The 20,642-nt window shown below is 44.6% G+C and overlaps 1 protein-coding gene across 1 annotated transcript in view; it reads left to right on the top strand.

Moving 5' to 3' along the window:
- Positions 1-771: 771 nt before the first annotated feature.
- Positions 772-20,642, top strand: part of PDE6A (phosphodiesterase 6A) — a 213,713-nt gene continuing 193,842 nt past the window's right edge. The window contains exon 1 of the mRNA XM_073650655.1: positions 772-1,245. Coding sequence (XP_073506756.1) covers positions 772-1,245 — 474 coding nt within the window. The remainder of the gene's footprint in view (positions 1,246-20,642) is intronic.

The following is a 20,642-nucleotide window of genomic DNA, read 5'->3' as shown; positions in this document are numbered from 1 at the left end:
CGACCTAGAATTTCAAAAGATTTTTGAAATCTCTAACTGTAGTGAAATGGATTTTTTAATCTTTTTAATCATTGTTAAACATGAAAGAGAACACATTATATTCTCCCTAACAATACCTTATATATCTCTGTATACATCAAAGATTTTCTTTAATATACTGTAATGTAACGCAATAGCATTTCTCAAATGCCTCAGACCTGTGTTGTGATTTCCTTTTTGTATTCTCCCTAAAGTTATATGTATATCTCTGCAGCAATTAATGCAAGTGCAAGATTCCCATACAAATTTATTACCATTCCAGCTCCATGTGTGTGCTTACTGTAGTACACTGTGAATTTTTGGTCAGTTTTCTTTTATCAACATGTTGCTTTCCTTGACTCACTTTTAATCTGCAAACCACAACAGTCTGAGTATCATTGGCAATCGTCTTCATCCTTTAATGTGATTGGTTACTGAATTACAGAAATATCATGTGACCATTTAAAATGATCAGGGTAATCCCCATTTCACCTTTACTATTAGTGGAATAATGCTGGCCTTGCTAAGAACCATCTTACAAGAATGCATCCAAAGCTGGCTTACTGCTCAGAGCAAGGAGATGGCGTGAGTTCCTTCTGTCCCCCTGAAGGAGAAATACCCAGGGGATATCTCAATTTCCCAGGGTTTCCATAATTCTCTATTTTTTTCTATTTTAATGCATTGAACTACCTTTGTTGGATTCAGAGGCATTCCTGGAAAGGAGCAGTCTGATCCGTAAGTACTGTACTCAACATGAGCGCGCTCACAGAGGAGGCAGTAGAGAAGTATTTAGACGCCAATCCAACTTTTGCCAAAGATTACTATGACAGTAAATTTAGATCTGGAGTTATATTTGAGCTTCTGAGCTCTGACAACACTGATGTGGACTTTGAGACCTATCATGACCTGAGCAGTGTGGAGGAAAGTGAAATAGTCTTTGACCTGATTAGAGGATTTCAGGAGAACCTCAATGTTGAAAGATGTGTTTTCAATGTACTCAAGAGGATATCCTTTATTATTCAAGCGGATCGTATGAGTTTGTTTATGTACCGCATGAGGAATGGTACTGCGGAATTGGCTACCCGACTCTTTAATGTCAATAAGGATGCTGTCATGGAAGAATGTTTGGTACAACCAGACTCTGAAATTGTTTTTCCTCTGGATACTGGAGTATTGGGATTTGTGGCACAGTCTAAGAAATTAGTTAATGTTTCAAATGTTTTAGAGGTGAGTAAAACAAGAAAATAACTTTAACAAAGCGATGTTACCTATTTGTCCGACCCTATAATATATGTAGAAAGAATGCTTACTATTGTTTCCTTCATAAATGAGCCTGCATACTAAATGCAATAATGATTCAGTGCAGGAGTTCAAACAGGTCATGTATATCTCAGGGATATTTAATCCAGGATTAAATCCTTCCTATGAAATGTGGTTGCACCTTTACAAGATAAGCTGCCATTCAGTACTATCATGTAACATGAAAATGCTTTGATTACAGATAGCAAGCACTTATATTTTTCCTATTTAGTAAAATAGCCCAATATCTCCTGACCCAATTAGATCTGTCACAAGTAGTACATTTCACAATAGTAAAAATGTACTAAACACCCTAACTAAGCATTTACTCATAGAACTCGAAGGCAATACTCTTTATTTGTCTGAGAAGATAATCCTATTAAGATGATATAGGTGGAAGACATGTCAAGGAGAGAGATATATTTTCTATGTATTGGTATACTTTCTTATTGGTTGTATGTTTATTGCTACACCAATTCCAATATTTTCATAAACTCACTTAGCTATAAAATGTAATCGTGTACATCATATTATTATTAATTAATTATTATTATCATATAAGCAAATACTCAGTTTGAAAATAGTAGTAGGCTGCATAATGTATAACTGTTACATTTAGATATAGAGGTTTGGCATAGTGGGTGCAAAACCCATCTGATTGGTCCCCCAACCTAGATAACCATGCTTACAACTACACTGATGCACCCTTATCATATTGGTAAAGGAGAACCTAAGCAGAGGATTATGCTGTTAGTGAAATCAGTATAACAAGATCAAGACTGATATTACCAACATATGATGACCATATAGTGGTAGTTATCAGTGCTGCAGAACATATTGAAAGATAACACTGTGTGCACAATTATTAGGCAATTTGTAACTTTGGTTATTGATTTTATTACTGAACAACTACAGTGCTGTCAGTCAATGTAAAAGGTCAAAGGGGATATCTTGGACTTTATGAAAAACAAAAAAATGTGCCTAAGCACTAACAGGCAGGAAGTTGCTACCTATCTGCATGTTGTGCACAGCGCCATTCTTTCCCACACAGACCAGTCGCAGACCGCTCTTGCCTGGGATTCAGTTGCCTCTGCTGACGTCACATCGACAGAGTGGAGACTTCTTTTCCTTTCTGCTCTGTTGACAGGATGGGACTTCCGACGTCATTCTGATTGACGGCTGGATTCCCGCTGCCTAATTGGGGGAGCCAACTGTTAATCATAGTAACATAATAACATAGTAGCTGCCTGCCTGTTAGTGCTTAAGCACATTTTTTGTTTTTCAGAAAGTCTAGGATATATATCTTAATAAACTTGAAACCTGAATATTTAAGAAAGTAAAAGTAAGGTTTTATGTTGCTTAGCAGAATATATATATATGTGCAGGACAATGATAAGTGTACAGAATTATTATGCAAGTTAATAAAAATTTTATTTTTCCAATCTCACCTGTTTATTTTCATTTATTAAAGTGAGAATATTAACCAAACAACTCAAAATATCAGTGACCAATATAGCCACCATTTGTTTTAATAATAGTCATCAATGGAGTCTGGCAATTTCTTAATCTGCTGATGATCAACTTTTTGGGCAGCACCAGCCTCAGCCTAAAAGACACTGTTCAGAGAGGTGTACTGTTTACCTTCACTTTAAATCTCCATTTAGGAAGGGTCTACAAGTTCTCAATAAGGTTTAGGTCAGACGAGGAAGGGGGCAATGTCATTAGTCTTTCATCTTAAAGGCCTATACTAGGTAGCCAAGCAGTGGAGTACTTCAATGCATGCAATGCTGCATTGTCCTGCATAGAAATCATGTTTTTTTTTTAAGATGCAGACTTTTCCTGTACCACTACTTAAAAGCTACAGTGTTTTCTAAAAACTGTCAGTAGGTTTGGGAGTTGATTATGAGCCCACCTCCAACCCCGAAAAAGTCTAACTAGCTCATCTTTAATAATACCAGCTCGTAGCAATAACCAATCTCCACCTTGCCAGCATTTGAGACAAAGTGGATTTCTATGCCTGTTACTGGTCCAGCACCAGGTCCATCCATTTGGTCCATCAAGAGTCACTCTCATCTCATCAGTCTAAACCCTTTGAACAATTTTACCTTTGACTATTTCTTGGCCCGGTCTTGGCATTTTAACTAAGTTGTCTTTTTCAGTGGTGATTGGGTTTCAGCCTCCCTTACCTTGGCCATGTCTCTAAGCACTGGACATCTTGTACTTCTGGGCACTCCAGTGATTTTGCAGTTCTGGATAGAGATGAGCGTTGTTCTACTCGAACTGTTCGCCAATCTCAAATTCGAGCTGTTTTGGGCGGTGTTCGAGCCGTTCGGCGAACACGAACAATTTGAGAAAAATTCGGCTGTTCGAGGTTATGTTCGATAACTGTTCGTGCACCAAAATCATAACTGGATTTTTTTCTCAGTAATGATGAAAATTAATGTTAATACGCAGTTTGAGTGTACAGCGGGGTGGGGGGAGGGGCAGGGGATGGATCTCTGCAGGAACAATGAAGATCTCCATTTTTTTTTTCTCTTTCCCGCATTTACAGTGGGGAGGTGCAATCTGTCAGCCTATCAGCAGCGCACACGCGGAGCGAAGTGCTTTTTTTCACACAAGCAAGGGCATGTGTCATTGGCAGTGTATGTCACATGTCCTTGCCCTATAAGACCAAGCCATTTTCCCCGTCGCCACCATTTTCTCACTGCTGCAGCTGCGTGTTAGACGGCACCGCTGTTGCTGTGTGCGCTATACCTTGTTAATTTCAAGCCAATTTTCGCACAAATCTACAGATAGCTTGGGAGTAGGGAATAGTTGTGATTGCAGTCCTTTTCAGGACTAGGTTACATCAGTTCCTATCAGTTTTTGCCAGGCAGGTCTGTGCCAGTGCTGTGCAAGTTTTTTTCACAGCATTTGGCTGAATCTAGCAAAGCTAATCATTTTTGGCCTATTGCAGAGTGTGTTAGTCAGTGGAGTAGCCTATCTGTGTTGCAAGATATACCACCTGTGTATAGAATACCAATTTTTTTACTGCACCTAGTGAAGTAAAATCTTTTGGGCATAGCATCATTCTATTAGTCCATCTATACTGACCTCCATCAGGTTGCAAATTGAATATAATTTTTTTCTGCATCTAGCTCTGAAAAAATATTGGGCTTCTAGCTGTGTGTGGGACTTGTTGTATTAGTCCATCTATACTGACCTCCATCAGGTTGCAAAATGAATATATTTTTTTCTGCATCTACCTCTGAAAAAATATGTGGCCTTCTAGCAGTGTGTGGGACTTTCTCTATTAGTCCATCTATACTGACCTCCATCAGGTTGCAAATTAAAAATAATTTTTATCTGCATTTACAGTACCTCTGAAAAAATATTTGGGCTTCTAGCTGTGTGTGGGATTTGTTCTATTACTCCATCTATACTGACCTCCATCAGGTTGCAAACTGAATATATTTTTTTCTGCATCTACCTCTGAAAAAATATTGGGCTTCTAGCTGTGTGTGGGACTTGTTGTATTAGTCCATCTATACTGACCTCCATCAGGTTGCAAATTAAAAATAATTTTTATCTGCATCTACAGTACCTCTGAAAAAATATTTGGGCTTCTAGCTGTGTGTGGGACTTGTTCTATTAGTCCATCTATACTGACCTCCATCAGGTTGCAAATTGAATATAATTTTTATCTGCATCTAGCTCTGAAAAAATATTTGGCCTGCTAGCAGTGTGTGGGACTTTCTCTATTAGTCCATCTATACTGACCTCCATCAGGTTGCAAATTAAAAATAATTTTTATCTGCATCTACAGTACCTCTGAAAAAATATTTGGGCTTCTAGCTGTGTGTGGGACTTGTTCTATTAATCCATCTATACAGACCTCCATCAGGTTGCAAATTGAATATAATTTTTATCTGCATCTAGCTCTGAAAAAATATTTGGCCTGCTAGCAGTGTGTGGGACTTGTTCTATTAATCCATCTATACAGACCTCCATCAGGTTGCAAATTCAAAATAATTTTTTGTCTGCATCTAGCTCTGAAAAAATATTTGGCCTTCTAGCAGTGTGTGGGACTTGTTCTATTAATCCATCTATACAGACCTCCATCAGGTTGCAAACTGAATAAAAAAATTTTCTGCATCTACCTGTGAAAAAATATTTGGGCTTCTAGCTGTGTGTGGGACTTGTTGTATTAGTCCATCTATACTGACCTCCATCAGGTTGCAAATTGAATATAATTTTTTTTCTGCATCTAACCCAGCCAATAGTTTTGGCCTAATACCACAGTTTGGCCACTCAGCTCTGCTCGGTTCCCATCCATTGTTTTTTTTTTGTGCAAACAACTCCAGAGTTGTGAATTAGTTAACCACCAAAATGAGTGGAAAAAGGCCTGCTGCTGGTGGAAAGGGGAATAGGCGTGTTGGGAAGGGGAAAAAAGGTTGTGTCCGTGGGGTAGGTGTTAAAGCAACAGTAACATCTGCAGAAGAAAGACCATCTTCCAGCCAAACTAAAATGTCTACTTCTTTTAGCGGACAATGTGATAAGATCCCTTTCTTACGGCCACGCCAATCACTACAAATTCCAGATGAGGCACAAAAACAGCAGGTGCTTCAACGGATATCAAGTGCTCCTTTAAGTGGGCTCTCCTCCACATCAACTTCAACATCACAAATACTCCAGTCCTCAAAGGTGTCACCCAAATCGCACTTGCTTCCTCACAGCTCCCAAATCTCCAGCTGCCCGTCTGAGTATGAGGTAGAACAGATGGTTGAGTCTGCAGAGCTGTTTACTCATACTATAGCCTGGGAATCAGAGGTCGACTCCAGCGCTTCTGTGAATCCAGACGAGGAAATGATCTGCACTGATGCCCAGAATCTTTATGAGTCGGATCCAGGACCAGACGCAGAAGGTTCTGACCATAATGTAGACCCTCATTCCCAAACTGTAACTCCTGTTGGTGGAGACAATGAGGAAGACGATGATAAGACTCAAATACCTGATTGGAGCGACAACTTTAGTTTTTTGTCAGGGCAGGAACAGGTTGGCTCTGAGGACGACGGGTGTGATAACGCACAGGGTGATGATGATGAGGTTGGAGATCCCACTTACTGTCAACCCACAGTCAGCCAAGAGATGAGGTCAGCAGAGGAGGTGGAGGAAGATGCTAGTGACGACGAGGTCAGGTTGCGCCTTCCTGGACAGAGACGTAGTACTGGAAGCACGTCAACAACTGCATCCTCAAACACAACTCTGCCTCTCACCACAAGTCGTGGTGGCTCTTCAGGTCGCATGGGTGCTAAGCCTTGCATAGCCTGGGCATTTTTTCAGATCGATAAAGATGACCCAACTCGTGTTATCTGTAACATTTGTCAGCAAAAGCTAAGTAGAGGCCAAAAAATACATAGTTTGAGTACTTCATGCATGAACCGGCACATGGACATGAAGCATAAGTTGCAGTGGGAAGCTCAGTGTGCTACAATGCGGCCTAGCCGGCCGGGCCAACCACCGTCTGCCATATCTTGTGCATCCGCGGCCTCTTCATCCTCTGTTACTGGGGGGACAGCAGTCACACCTGTTTTGGGGCGCAGACCTGCCACCTCTTTACCCGCAATAGCCAGCGTGATTGGCAGGTCATCATTTTCTTTGGAGGTGGTAACACCAGCTGGTGTTGAGCGCTGTCCGACATCGATAGCACCACCTTTGGATCAAGGCAACCTAACATGTCCGCCTGCATCTTCCTCACAGACCGGCAGTTTGCCGGGGACACCCTTATCAACCCCGTCTAAGCACAATAGCCAGCCCTCGGTCCCTCAGATGTGGACAAGTAAAAGACCATTTCCTCCTAGCCATGAGAAAGCTAAGAGGTTGAATTTCACCATCTGCAAGCTCTTGGCTACAGAAATGCTGCCTTTCCGCCTGGTGGACACAGAGGATTTTCGAGACCTTATGTCCGTCGCAGTGCCCCAGTACCAGATGCCCAGTCGGCACTACTTCTCAAAGAAAGGTGTGCCTGCGCTCCACCAGCATGTCGCACACAACATCACCGCTTCTTTGAGAAACTCTGTGTGTGACAGGGTGCATTTCACCACAGACACTTGGACGAGTAGGCATGGACAGGGGCGTTACATGTCGCTGACTGGGCACTGGGTAACTATGGTGACAGCAGGACAAGGGGCTGCTGTCCAAGTCTTGCCGTCCCCACGAGTTGTGCGTCAATCCTCTTTATGTCAAAGTTCCTCCACTGCTTCTGCCTCCTCAACCTCCTCTCGGTCTTCCACCTGCACCCAAAGCCTGTCTGGTCATGCCACAAGCTTTCTAACTGCGCAGAAGGGATCCTGCACACCTCCTTACTATGCTGGCAGTAGGGCTCAACGTCATCAGGCGGTTTTTACATTGAAATGTCTGGAAAATGTGAGTCACACAGCTGAGGAGTTGTGGTCAGCTCTGGAGAACCAATTTCATGAATGGTTGTCTCCACTGGACCTGAAACCAGGGAAGGCCGTGTGCGACAATGCTGCAAACCTGGGTGCGGCCCTTCGCCGGGGCAATGTCACACACGTGCCTTGTATGGCTCACGTGTTGAACCTGGTTGTCCAGCAATTTTTAGCCCACTATCCCAGACTAGATGGCCTTCTGCAGAGGGCACGGTCGCTGTGTGCTCACTTCCGCCGTTCGCATCCCGCAGCTCAGCGACTTACATCTCTACAGAAGTCGTTGGGCCTGCCACTTCACCGGCTAAAATGCGATGTGCCTACCCGGTGGAATTCAACTCTGCACATGTTGCAGCGACTGTGGCAGCACCGACAAGCCCTGGTGCAATACGTTCTGACGTATAGCCTGGGCCAACGAGATCCAGAGGTGGGGCAAATCACGCTGGAGGAGTGGTCTCAGATCAGGGACCTATGCACCCTTCTGCACAGTTTTGAAATGGCGACGAAGATGTTTAGTGCTGACGATGCCATTATCAGCATGACTATTCCGGTGATTTACATGCTGGAGCACATGTTAAACAGAATTTGGAGTCAGGTGGTGGCACAAGAGGAGGTGGAGGAAGTAGAGGAGGAGGAGTTGTATGCGGAAGGGCTAACATCTGCAAGGTCCAGACGGTCGGCAGCACCAAGGCGGCAGGCATGTGAGGGTGGGGGAGATGGTTTTACCAGGGCGCATGGTAGCAGTCAAACTAGTGAGGAAGGTGCAGGAGCCCAGGATGAAGTGGAGGACGAACTGATGGAAGACTCATTAGATGAGGGAGACCTTGATCACATTTCTGTTGTGCGAGGTTGGGGGGAGAGGACAGAGGAAGGAAGCATGATTGTTACCTCGCCACCAACACAACAGGGACTTGGTGCTCCTGGATGCGCAACACACATGAGTGCCTTCTTGCTGCACTACCTGCAACATGACCCTCGAATTGTGAGAATTAGAAATAATCCTGACTACTGGGTTGCCACACTGTTAGATCCCCGGTACAAAAGTAAATTTGCAGAAATTATTCCTGCCATAGAAAGGGATGCACGCATGCAGGAGTATCAGCAGAGACTGTTGCAGAATCTTACATGTGCTTTTCCACAAAATACCAGTGGTGCACGTAGTGAATCTCACAGTTCCAACTTGCCAACCGTGGGACCGTCAAGTGTTCAGCACTCAAACCGTAACAGAACCACAGTATCTGCTGGTAACATCAATTTTGCGGAATCATTTCACCACTTTTTTAGCCCATCCTTTGCAAGGCCACAGGAGACAAGAAGTCTGACACATAGTCAACGCCTAGAGACGATGGTACAGGAGTATCTCCAAGTAAACATTGAAGCCATGACTGTGTCACTGGACCCTTGCTCTTTTTGGGCTTCCAATCTGGATAAATGGCCGGAGCTAGCCACTTACGCCTTGGAGATCTTGTCATGCCCCGCAGCCAGCGTTCTGTCTGAACGTGTGTTCAGCGCTGCTGGTGGTGTGCTGACAGATAAGCGCACGCGGCTCTCCACTGATAATGTAGACAGACTCACGTTCATAAAGATGAACAAATCATGGATCCGAAACGACTTTTCTACCCCTGTGTCATCCTGGGGAGAGTAAAAGCTTGATGATTGGTTAAAATCACCCTACCAACCGTTTTAAGCTTTCAAATTACTAATCATGTTTATCTGTATCTTGACTGGAAAATAATTTGGGCTTTGTAGCAGTGTGCAGCACTGATCCTATTAGGCCATCTATACTAAAGCTTCACCAGATTTAAAATTAATAATAATTTTTAGCTGCATCTAGCCCGGAAAATAATTTTGGGGCTCCGAGATGCGCAAGACACATAAGTGCCTTCTTGCTGCACTACCTGCAGCATGACCCTCATATTGTCAGAATTCGAAGTAATCATGACTACTGGGTTGCCACACTCTTAGATCCCCCAAACTTTTCGATCAACCTTTTCATTTTAATAAAGACCAAAAAAATGGTCATTTTTGAAATTATAAGCATTAGCAGGTTGTTAGAAACTGAAATCAAACAGTTTTCAACTCAAAACTTTATTGTAGGTGATGTTACATTTTCACATAGGACCCCTTGTTCGAAAGGAGCTTCTGAACTCTCTCGTCCATTGAATTTGTCAGGTTTTGGATGGTTTCTGCTTCAATTGTTTTGCATGAGGACAGAATACCCTCCCAGAGCTGTTGCTTAGATGTGAACTGCCTCCCGCCATCATAGACACTCCTTTTAATGATGCTCCAAAGGTTCTGAATGGGGTAGAGGTCAGGGGAGCATGGGGGTCACACCATAAGTTTGTCCCCTTTTATGCCCATATCAGCCAGAGATGCAGATGTTTTATGTGCAGCATGAGATGGTGCATTATCATGCAAAAAAATGATCTTGCTGTGAAATACACGGTTCTTCTTCTTGAACCATGGCAAGAAGTGCTGTTTGAGAAAATCCACATACATTATGGAGTTCATCTTTAGCGCCTTCAGGGATCCTAAAGGGGCCGACAATCTCTCTCCCCATGATTCCAGCCCAAAACATTACTCCACCTCCTCCTTGTTGGCGCTGTAGCCGTGTTTGCGTGGGGTGTCCATCAACCAGCCATCCTCCACTCCATCCATCTGGACCATCGAGCGCTGCACGGCACTCATCCGTGAACAAAACAGTTTTGAAAACTGCTTGTGTGAAGTGGATAGAGGAGGTCGACAGGATGGCGTATGCACAGCTGCAAACCTCTGAAGGACCCTGCATCTTGTTGTTCGGGGGACGTTGGAGGCACCAGCAGCTTCAAAAACTTGTCTGCTGCTATGACGAGGCTTTTTTGCCGCTGCTCTTTTAACCTGACGTAATTGCCTGTAGGAAAGAGTCCTCAATTTGCCCTTATCAGCACGCACATGTGTGTACTATGAATCAGCTACATACTTCTTGATTGCCAAGACACTTCATCCTGATCATCGCACAATGTTGATTGTAGTCATGCCTTGACCTAAACACTCCACAATTTGTTGCTTCTCAGCAGCCGACACATCCTTTTTCTTTCCCATTTTGGCAGAAAATGTAGGCTGCTTAATAATGTGAGAGAGCCTTCTTAAGTAGTCTTGCCTTTCATTGGACACACCTGCCAAACTAATTAGCACAGGTGTCTGCAATTGCTTACAGTGATATAAAGAGCCCTGACACACATCACCATCAATGAGTTTAACTGACAAACAAACAAATTCTTCCCTTATCACTCCTAAACACTTTTTGCATAATAATTTGGAACACAGTGTACATGTGCTTTTCCACAAAACACCAGTGGTTCACGTAGTGAATCTTACAGTTCTAACTTGCCAACCGTGGTCTGTATGGAGTTGTTCAATAAAGGGCCCAAAATTAAGATAACATAGATGGGAGAGGTCTCTATGAATAGGAATTCCTAAGTATTTGATACCCTGTGAGGGCCAGGCAAAGGGAAAGTTGGACTGGATGGAATCCTATATGGATTTGGGGAGGGAGACATCGAGGGCCTCAGACTTCGCTGCATTGATTTTAAAATTTGACCATGTAACAAAGTGATCTATTTCAGCCATAACAGCATGGATGGATATATGTGATTGAGTGATATATACTAGGACATCACCAGCAAATAGAGAGCACTTGTACTCGGTGCCTCCCACCTCAATCCACCTAATATTGGGGTTATGGCGAATTGATGAGAGCAGGTGCTCCGTCACTAGGATGTATAAGAGAGGGGACAGAGAACATCCCTGCCTTGTCCCATTGGTGATTGTGAAAGGTGATGAAAATGTTCTGACGCGCCCCCTGGGCCTTGGGACACCCGGAGCCGGACCCTTTTTGGTGGATGCTGGTGGTTGTAGTCTCCGTGGCGGCGACCCGGTTCCGTGGCTCAGGGCGGTCAAACCAGTGGCGGAACTATTTATGTGGTTTTGATGTTTAAATGTCCGACTACGCCACCCGTGGATTGCGGTCAGAGTGAACCGCCGCTCCAGGGCAGACCGCTGAGGCTGGTGTTGTGGGTGCAGCAGAGCGTAGCATAACTCCCCACGGGAGGAGTATAGCCTCAGGGCAGTGTATGCGGAGGATGGGGGTGATGGTGCAGGGCAGCAGCAGTAACGACACGGAGTCAGTGATGCAGTTCAGGGCCTTTACTCACAGTTCTTATTATCCAGACCACGTCTGCAGGTAACGGCTGCTCACGTCGTACTGTGCTCACCAGGTGAGGGGCTCAGACAACTCCCAGATAACTTTGGAGCGCTTCACAGGACCCCCTTTGTGTGTCCTTTGTCTGGCCTTTCTTACCAACCCTTCTGTCCGGCTGCCTCGGGCCTCCTCTTGGTAAACTTGGCGCCAGTTTCCCTGACCCTATGTGGTGCCTTCCTAGCGGGTGTAGCGAGGGGCTGTGCCACATAAAATGTCACAGCCTCCTGTTTCTAGCTGAGGGTCGTTTCCTGCCTCCACTAGTTTCGGGGACCGGTCTCCCCCTTTGGCCTGACCCCTCCACGCAGGTGGATTCGGGCGTGCGGTGGCGACTCGCCCGTCCGCACCCCTGGGATCCCTTCGTTCCTCGTTCCTGGAGCCTTCTCCGCTCCTCTTCCTTCCTTCTCCCTCTTCCAGGCCTCATGCAGAGCCCCTGCTCCCTGCCACTTCTGCTCAGACTTCTCTGCACTGAACTAAGATGGTGCCCACCTTTTATACTCCCTTCTCAATGCACCCAGGAACTGCTTCCTCCCTGCTCCTGCACTACAGGGTTCCCCTTCCTCAGTGTTCCCTCCCCCCACTCCAGACAGGGACAGGGACTGTCGTGCCCATCTCAGGGGCATATTGGTCGCCCTGCCCCACGGCAATGTGGTGTAATGCATGCAGGTGTCGGGTCCTGATCCACACTACATCCTTACCTGAGAGTGAGATATCACACCTCTGGGTGAGGTGCAATACCTCTGTAGCAACCGAGCCCTCAGGGTGCTACAGTTCCATTTATCTTCAGCCTAGGTGACGTATTGCGATACAGGGCCGTGATTTTGGCTATAAAAGGGTCCCCTATACCCCTACCCCAAGCTTTTTAAGAGAATCATATATGGCGTGCCAGGAGACTCTATGGAATGCTTTCTCAGCATCCAACGAGAGTATCTAATTACAAATTTTTAACTGCATCTAGCCCAGGAAATACTTTGTGCCTAGTAGCAGTGTCTGCTAGTCAGCGGATTATCCCGGCTGTTAAGCAAGCTACACCACCTGTAGTTTGGACACTTAATTTTTTCAAAGGAAATGCTTCGGGACCACGGGATACTCAGTGAAGAGCATCAGGAGGCACCCCAAGGCATAGGGGCTGGGACTGGCAGTAGGATGCCTTGAGGTGGACAGCCGAGCTTGATCCTTATAAAAGCTTTTTAACTGCAGCAGCTTTAGTGGACGCTACTGGAGCTGGAATTACCGCGGCTGCTGGCATGAGACTTGCCCTCCAATAGATCCTTGTAAATGGATTTAAAGTGTATTCATTCAAATTAGAGAGACAATTTAAATTAAAAAGCTTAGAGCTGCCTCCACCACAGGGGGGCTCGCTCGACCCACCAGCGGACAGGCACCAGTATTGGGAGAGGGGGGCTGGCCGTCAGGGTTCACCGCGGCTCTGGCACAAACCCGGCGACGCGGAGGTGGCACGTGCAGGAGCGGACTTAACGTGTCGGCTTCTTACTTTTTGGATTTTAGAAGGGCATGACATGCCTATATCTGTGTCTCCCCCTCCTTTTACTCCTCCACCTCTTTTCTTTTCGCATGACTATATGTACTTGTCACTTTTCCATGTGTTAGTTGTGTCTTCTGAGCAGTTTGTCAGCTTTTGGACACCTTTTGAAGGTGTTTTCTATGTGTTTCTATGTGTTTTTGTTTGCCTGCCATTGGTTTTAACGGTGTTCGAAGGTGTTCGGCGAACACACGGGTGTTCGACGAACCGAACCGAACTCGAACACTACGGGGGTGGCTCAACACTAGTTCTGGAATATGACAGCACTGGAGGATAATGGGTTCCTGGTCGCTGCACTTTTAATTTTTCTGAAATCTTAAATCTTTGGCAGTTAGTGTGCGCCTTTTTTTCTCAGCAAGTTTTTTGTTATCCTGTTGACTATTTGCAACAAAACTTTGGATGATTCTGTGCTCATGCCCCAATATCTTAGCAATTTCAAGGGTGCTGAGTCCCTCTGTAAGACTTTAGTCAGTTAAATCTGTTTTTTTTTAGCCCATTATGCTTGAGGAATAAAAGCGGTCTAATAATTATGTACACCTTGATAAAGTGTGTTGATATCCTTAGGCTTCACCCTTCCTCATTACACAATTATTCATCACCTGATAAGCTTGAAACCAAGAAGCACTCAAGTTTATACAGCTTGGAGTTGGAAAATATACATAAAAATGATAATATGGTCAAAATATTCACTTGCCTGATAATTGTGCGCACAGTATGTAGTACATTGATATATAGGGACTTACGGTACAGTTGTTCTTTCTGATGGCGTCATTCACTTTTACCCTCTTTTCCATCGGACTCAGACCAACATGACAACTTCTTCCAGCCTTTACTCATCTGAGTTTACAACAAAATATGTTTTACTTCTCATATTTCCAGCATTTCCATCTACTCTACCCTGAGTGCCCCTGTAATGTAATAACGCCTCTTAACTGCCCACTTAAAATGTAACATTTTCCCCTGAGTGCCCGTAAAAATAATACTGTCCCCTAATGCCCTCAAAGCCCCCACACACAGTATGATGTTCCCCATAGCCCCTTTACAGCATTATGACCCCACAGCCTTACCTAACAGTGCGTTTCTCTCACAGACCAACACATAGTATTATGGACCCATATCCCTTGCACAATAAGATTTCTCCACAACCTCCCACACAGTAAGATGGTTCCAAGATTCTCTCAAAAAATTTGAATGCCCACACAACCCTCTACATATATTATCATGGCAACATACCCCATACAGTATGAAACCCTCCACAGTCCCCCACACATAGTATGATGCCCCTCACACATAGTTTTATGGCCATCACACCACCCACGCAGTAAGATAACCTCCACAGCTACCGATATAGTATAAAGGCCCCATGGATCCTACACAATATGACGGCCCCTAAGTCCCCTGATACATCAAGATGACCCCACAGCTCAACACATGGTATGATGTCCATGCAGCTCTCAGTGCAGTATAATGCTCCAACACCCCTCCACAAAGTACGATACCCCCATAGTCCCCTACACACAGTATAATATCATTACAGTCCCCTATACACAGTATAATGCCCCTACAGCCCCTTGCAAATACAGACACATAAAGAAAGAAAACACTATACACTCACCTATCCCTGGATTTTGCAAGTATGCCAGCATGATCAGTGTCTTGGTGCAGGTGGAGCGACACGGTAACATCTTCATACCACTTGTGCTGGGACTCTGATGCCCTTTTGTTCTGTAGGTCTCAGGCATAAAGTGATCTGTGGCCTACAAAATGAAATGTGATAAGGAAAAGAGACTATGGCTCCCTACTCTACCGCAGAGTTTAACTGTATCGACATGCTGAGCAGTAACCCCCTCTGCCCACCCACTAAGCAATGCTACTGCTTAGATGTCAAGCAAATATATGACAGTTGCTAAAAGTATACACATTTGTCATCTCATTATACTCCTACATAGAGATCTAGTTTTTCCGGCACTCAAGTCAAGAATTCCGTTTGGCACCCCTCCTATACACAGCTTAAGCAGTTTCAGTACTCGCCATGTGACCGTTCATATGCGATTTGCAAACTTACAATCACATGTCGACTTGTTGCTCTTCATAATTTTTCAGTCTTCAGTGAAATACTGCACCCAAGCTTCATTGAGAGAAACAGGAAGAGAAGCTAGTCAACATGTGACAATAAGTATGAAAATCACATGAGTGGTCATGTGATGACCGCTGGACCTGTCAAAAAGAGCCGAATCCTGACAGTAAGAATATTACGCGCTGTTAAGATTGGGCATACGACAGTGCTTAATTTTATAATAAAAGGGGTTTTCTAGGTTGTGATGAATATCTGTAGTAACTATGTAAGTGCAGACTTTTGAATCCTCAGTGTGCACTGCAAACTGTCAGGCGTGCCCCGTGCTGGTGGCAAGAGCAGGCAGCCAGTATGCAGTTTGCCTATTTTCGGCCACAGTCTAACTAGATGTGTATGGCCTCACTCAATGCAAGTGAATTGAGTGAAGCAACACATCACCACAACCATCATCAGTACGTGAATACATCACCAGAACAATCATCAGTACAGAAACCAAGCTTAGTACAGAGATCAATTGTAATGTCAGATCACCATATATAATTGTATCATATGAACCTACAACTCCCGGTATTTCCTTAACAATGGTAAGGAAATGCTGGGAGTTGTTGTGACATGCAGAAATAGTGCTGCTGCTTCAGAAGCATCCATCAACTATTAGAAGTAATACAAGCAAAGGAGACAGGAAGTGTTGTGCTCCAGAAGCATCCAGCAACTAGAGGGGTTAACCCAGTCACAGGAGACAGGAAGTGTTTTAGCAGAGCCCCAGGGGGATTGCGGGGAAGCTGTTTACTGTCTGGGTGGAGCCGAAGAGAAAGGTGGTGTGTGATCTGTATCTCACAGAAGGCAAGGGAACAGAATTCAGGTCAGGAGGGAAGGTAACACAGGTCAGATAGACTCCCTGAGCTAACAGTGTAGATTATTATCGGGCAGAAAGATAAGGACTGGAAGGAATTGTGTCATAGGGATCATCTCCCTCATCAAACCCTCCCCCCCTCCATCTCCATGCAGGATAAAGAATGCTGTGTACTATTGAGTCCTTCTGAAGGAAAAGCCTGTGGTTGTGTATGCATTAAAACTACCGTTTCTGAGGACTCTTGTCAAATGTGTCTGGTTAGCAATTGAATCTATCCTGTGCCTGAGAGAAGCTGCAGCCTGTGGTCGCCAAGAGTAATGGTTCCCCCAGGATTGCAACGAATTCATGCCCCTTTCTGAACTTAGGCGGCGTACATGTAACATTGTTAACAGTCAACTGTGGACCATACAGGAAACAGAGCGCTGATGAGGTGCAGGCAGTATCACCCAGTATCACTGCGCATAGGCTATGACCTGCGGCTCCCCGTGCATGTGAACTACACAGTCTCACTGCGCATGCGCGGGGAGCAGCGGGTCATAGCGCATGCGCAGTGAAGCTGCGAAGTACACAGTCTTACTGCCCACCGACGGGAACCCGAAGCCGGACATGTAAAACTGCGCATGCGCCCCACAAATATCAGCGCTCACCGGGAGCAAATTTTAAATACGTGGGCGGCGCCAGCAGTGACTGAATGCGCTCCTGCCCCTGACTGAATATGAGGCTCACACCCCTATGACTGAAAACGAGCAGGTAGGATATAAGTACATAAAATGTTATAGAATCATTATAATACCACGAATTTTAATGAAAAAAGCTTGCTAGTGATGCACATTGCATCACTAACAAAGCAATGAGGACAGTGTAAATAGTAGATAGGGCATGACAGGTTCCCTTTAAACTACAAGTCTGCAGTTACTTTGTGGCTGCAGACTTGTGAATGCTCACATTGTGCACACTGCGCGCTGAGAGGATTCTCTGCTGTCAGCGCCGGAAACGGCGGTCATATGTCCGCAGGTATGCAATATGCATACTCCCGGCCACATTATGACTAGACATGTGCGGACTCGCTCAATACAACTGTATTGCATGAGTTCAGAAACATAAAGATTCTGGGCATCAGTGCAGATCATTTCCTCGTCTGGAATGTGGCTGGGAGTATGCATATTGCACACTTGCGGACATATGAACACCATTCCCAGTGCTGACACCAGTGAATCCTCACAGCGCAGAGTGCATGCGATGTGAGGATTAACAAGTCTGCAGTCATATAGAATGACTGCAGACTTGTGGTTTGAGACCGGACAACTTCTCTAATAAGGCCTCTTTTTGTAAATGTTCTTTCTTTTTTGATCTCTGTTGTGAAGATGTTATCTTGTAAAGTTTAGATGGGGCAGTTACTTTTTTCCCTGCATGACCTTGTTCAATCTTAAGCATTAGGTGTCATGCAGGGGAGAAAAAAAAACATACCCCGAGATTTGGTCAGGCCTAGCTTTCATTGCTTGAGACATGTAAAGACACACAGCCTTGCTCTCCTCATCGATCTGACTCCTGGCATGAATTGTGATTACAAGCAGGGAGGGGAGTAGAGTGGAGCTGTGTGTATCATTATAAATGCCACCGCATCTCATCTCAGTGGTGAGCTCTGCTCTACTCCCCTCCCTCAATACTGATACTACCCTGAGAGCTGCAGATGCAGGTGTCCATGTTACTTCCTTCCCCTTTGTAATCACAGTAGATACCAGCAGTAAGATCAGCGAGGAGATCAGAGCTGTGTGTCATTACATGTCTGAAAAAGTAGGGTTTAACTATATCTTGAGGTGTCATCTTTTTCTCCCCTGCCTGATGTCTCATGCTTATGATTGTTCAATGTGATCCAGGAAAAAAGTCAACATTCCCAGAAAAGAATCTCTGGTAATGCTGTAAAGCAGGTGACCGGATGCAACACGCAGATAGACACGAGGTGGCAACAGCTAATGAATTATTTATTTCCCTTGTTACAGCGGGGAATTGCAGCAGTTATAGTAACAGTTAAACATACAATGTGGAACGAAACAATCAAAAGTGAATTATGCAATATAGAATATACCAAGAGTCCTAGAATTCACTTTGAAAAATGATGGATGTCTCTTATTGATTATTCTCTTAACCCTGTAACAGAGGTTGTAAACCCCTTTCACAGGGGAGCAAACGTGCTGCCCTCTCCTCTGGTATTGTTCATAGAGGGGGTCACTTGTTCCTCCAGTTAGGCCGCAAGTCCTCCTGACAAAGTCTACCAAAGGGCGTTGGGCCTCTTTCACTTCAATCCACCCCAATCCGGTCTGTTGTCCTAGCCCAGGCCAACCCTTATACCGTATGTCAGTGCTGGAAGCAACGGCCCAGCTCACTCGTGTCTCCCATTCACTTCCGCAGGTGTCCTCTTCCGGGCTGAATCTCCTCACTTATCTTCGGTGCTTGATCGACAATTGGTGTCTTCCAGGTCTGGGGAAAGGAGGGCTGGGCTCCAGCTCTTGACTGGCGTCGTCTGGGCTCTGGGTCTTGACTAGAGAAGGTCAAGGATTCTGGCCTTGGCTGGTGCAGCCTGGACTATAGGTCTGACGCACTTGGGTTTTGTTTGCAAGCAGACGGCAGCCCCCTTGTGCACACTTCCTCTTCTCCTGCGCACGTTTGGACCATTCTCCCCTTTGGCGCCAAAGCCCACTCCTGTTTGGTGCGCAGACCTTTTATACTGAGGAACACCGTCATCAATGGCACCTGACTGTGTTACATCCAGGAAGGAACATCCACCGCACTCTCAGAATCGATATATTCAATAAACTTCATTGATTGGTACACATCAAAAAGGCATGAACCAGTTGAAACAGATTAGCGACAAAAATAAAGAGACGTTTCAACCCTTCCCGGGTCTTTTACACAAGGTCGCAGTATATCTAAAATAAAATACATAATATAAAATGTACATAAATATAATGCAAAGTAAACATAATGGTATCTACTTATATGAAGATTAATAAAGTAATTGAGACCTCTATGGTTAAATATGAGTGATTGTTAACATAAGGACCAATGGAATAATAAGACATGATAATATAAACAATCTATAAAGTAGAATGTGACAGAGTAGTTGAATTTATATTTACAGTACAGACCAAAAGTTTGGACACACCTTCTCATTTAAAGATTTTTCAAGAGGTAGTCACCGGAAATGGTTTTCACTTCACAGGTGTGCCCTGTCAGGTTTAATAAGTGGGATTTCTTGCCTTATAAATGGGGTTGGGACCATCAGTTATGTTGTTCAAAAGTCTGGTGGATACACAGCTGATAGTCCTACTGAATAGACTGTTAGCTGCTTTTTTCTTGCCATAATACAAATTCTAAGTAAAGAAAAATGAGTGGCCATCATTACTTTAAAAAAAATGAAGGTCAGTCAGTCCGAAAAATTGGGAAAACTTTGAAAGTGTCCCCAAGTGCAGTTGCAAAAACCATCAAGCGCTACAAAGAAACTGGCTCACATAAGGACCGCCCCAGGAAAGGAAGACCAAGAGTCACATCTGCTTCTGAGGATAAGTTTATCCGAGTCACCAGCCTCAGAAATCACAGGATAACAGCCGCTCAGATTAGAGACCAAGTCAATGCCACACAGAGTTCTAGCAGCAGACACATCTCTACAACAACTGTTAAGAGGAGACTTTGTGCAGCAGGCCTTCATGGTAAAATAGCTGCTAGGAAACCACTGCTAAGGACAGGCAACAAGCCGAAGAAACTTGTTTGGGCTAAAGAACACAAGGAATGGACATTAGACCAGTGGAAATCTGTGCTTTGGTCTGATGAGTCCAAATTTGAGATCTTTGGTTCCAATCACAGTGTCTTTGTGCGACGTTGAAAAGGTGAACGGATGGACTCTACATGCCTGGTTCCCACCGTGAAGCATGGAGGAGGAGGTGGGATGGTGTGGGGGTGCTTTGCTTGTGACATTGTTAGGGATTTATTCAAAATTGAAGGCATACTGAACCAGCATGGCTACCACAGCATTTTGCAACGGCATGCTATTCCATCCGGTTTGCGTTTAGTTGGACCATCATTTATTTTTCAACAGGACAATGACCACAAACACACTTCCAGGCTGTGTAAGGGCTATTTGACCAAGAAGGAGAGTGATGGGGTGCTACGCCAGATGACCTGGCCCACAGTCACCA

This window comes from Phyllobates terribilis, unplaced genomic scaffold (assembly GCF_046119375.1).
Source record: "Phyllobates terribilis strain yellow unplaced genomic scaffold, ASM4611937v1 Scaffold_11__3_contigs__length_659146591, whole genome shotgun sequence".
Taxonomy (NCBI): Eukaryota; Metazoa; Chordata; class Amphibia; order Anura; family Dendrobatidae; genus Phyllobates; species Phyllobates terribilis.
This window is presented reverse-complemented; position numbering and strand designations above follow the sequence as displayed.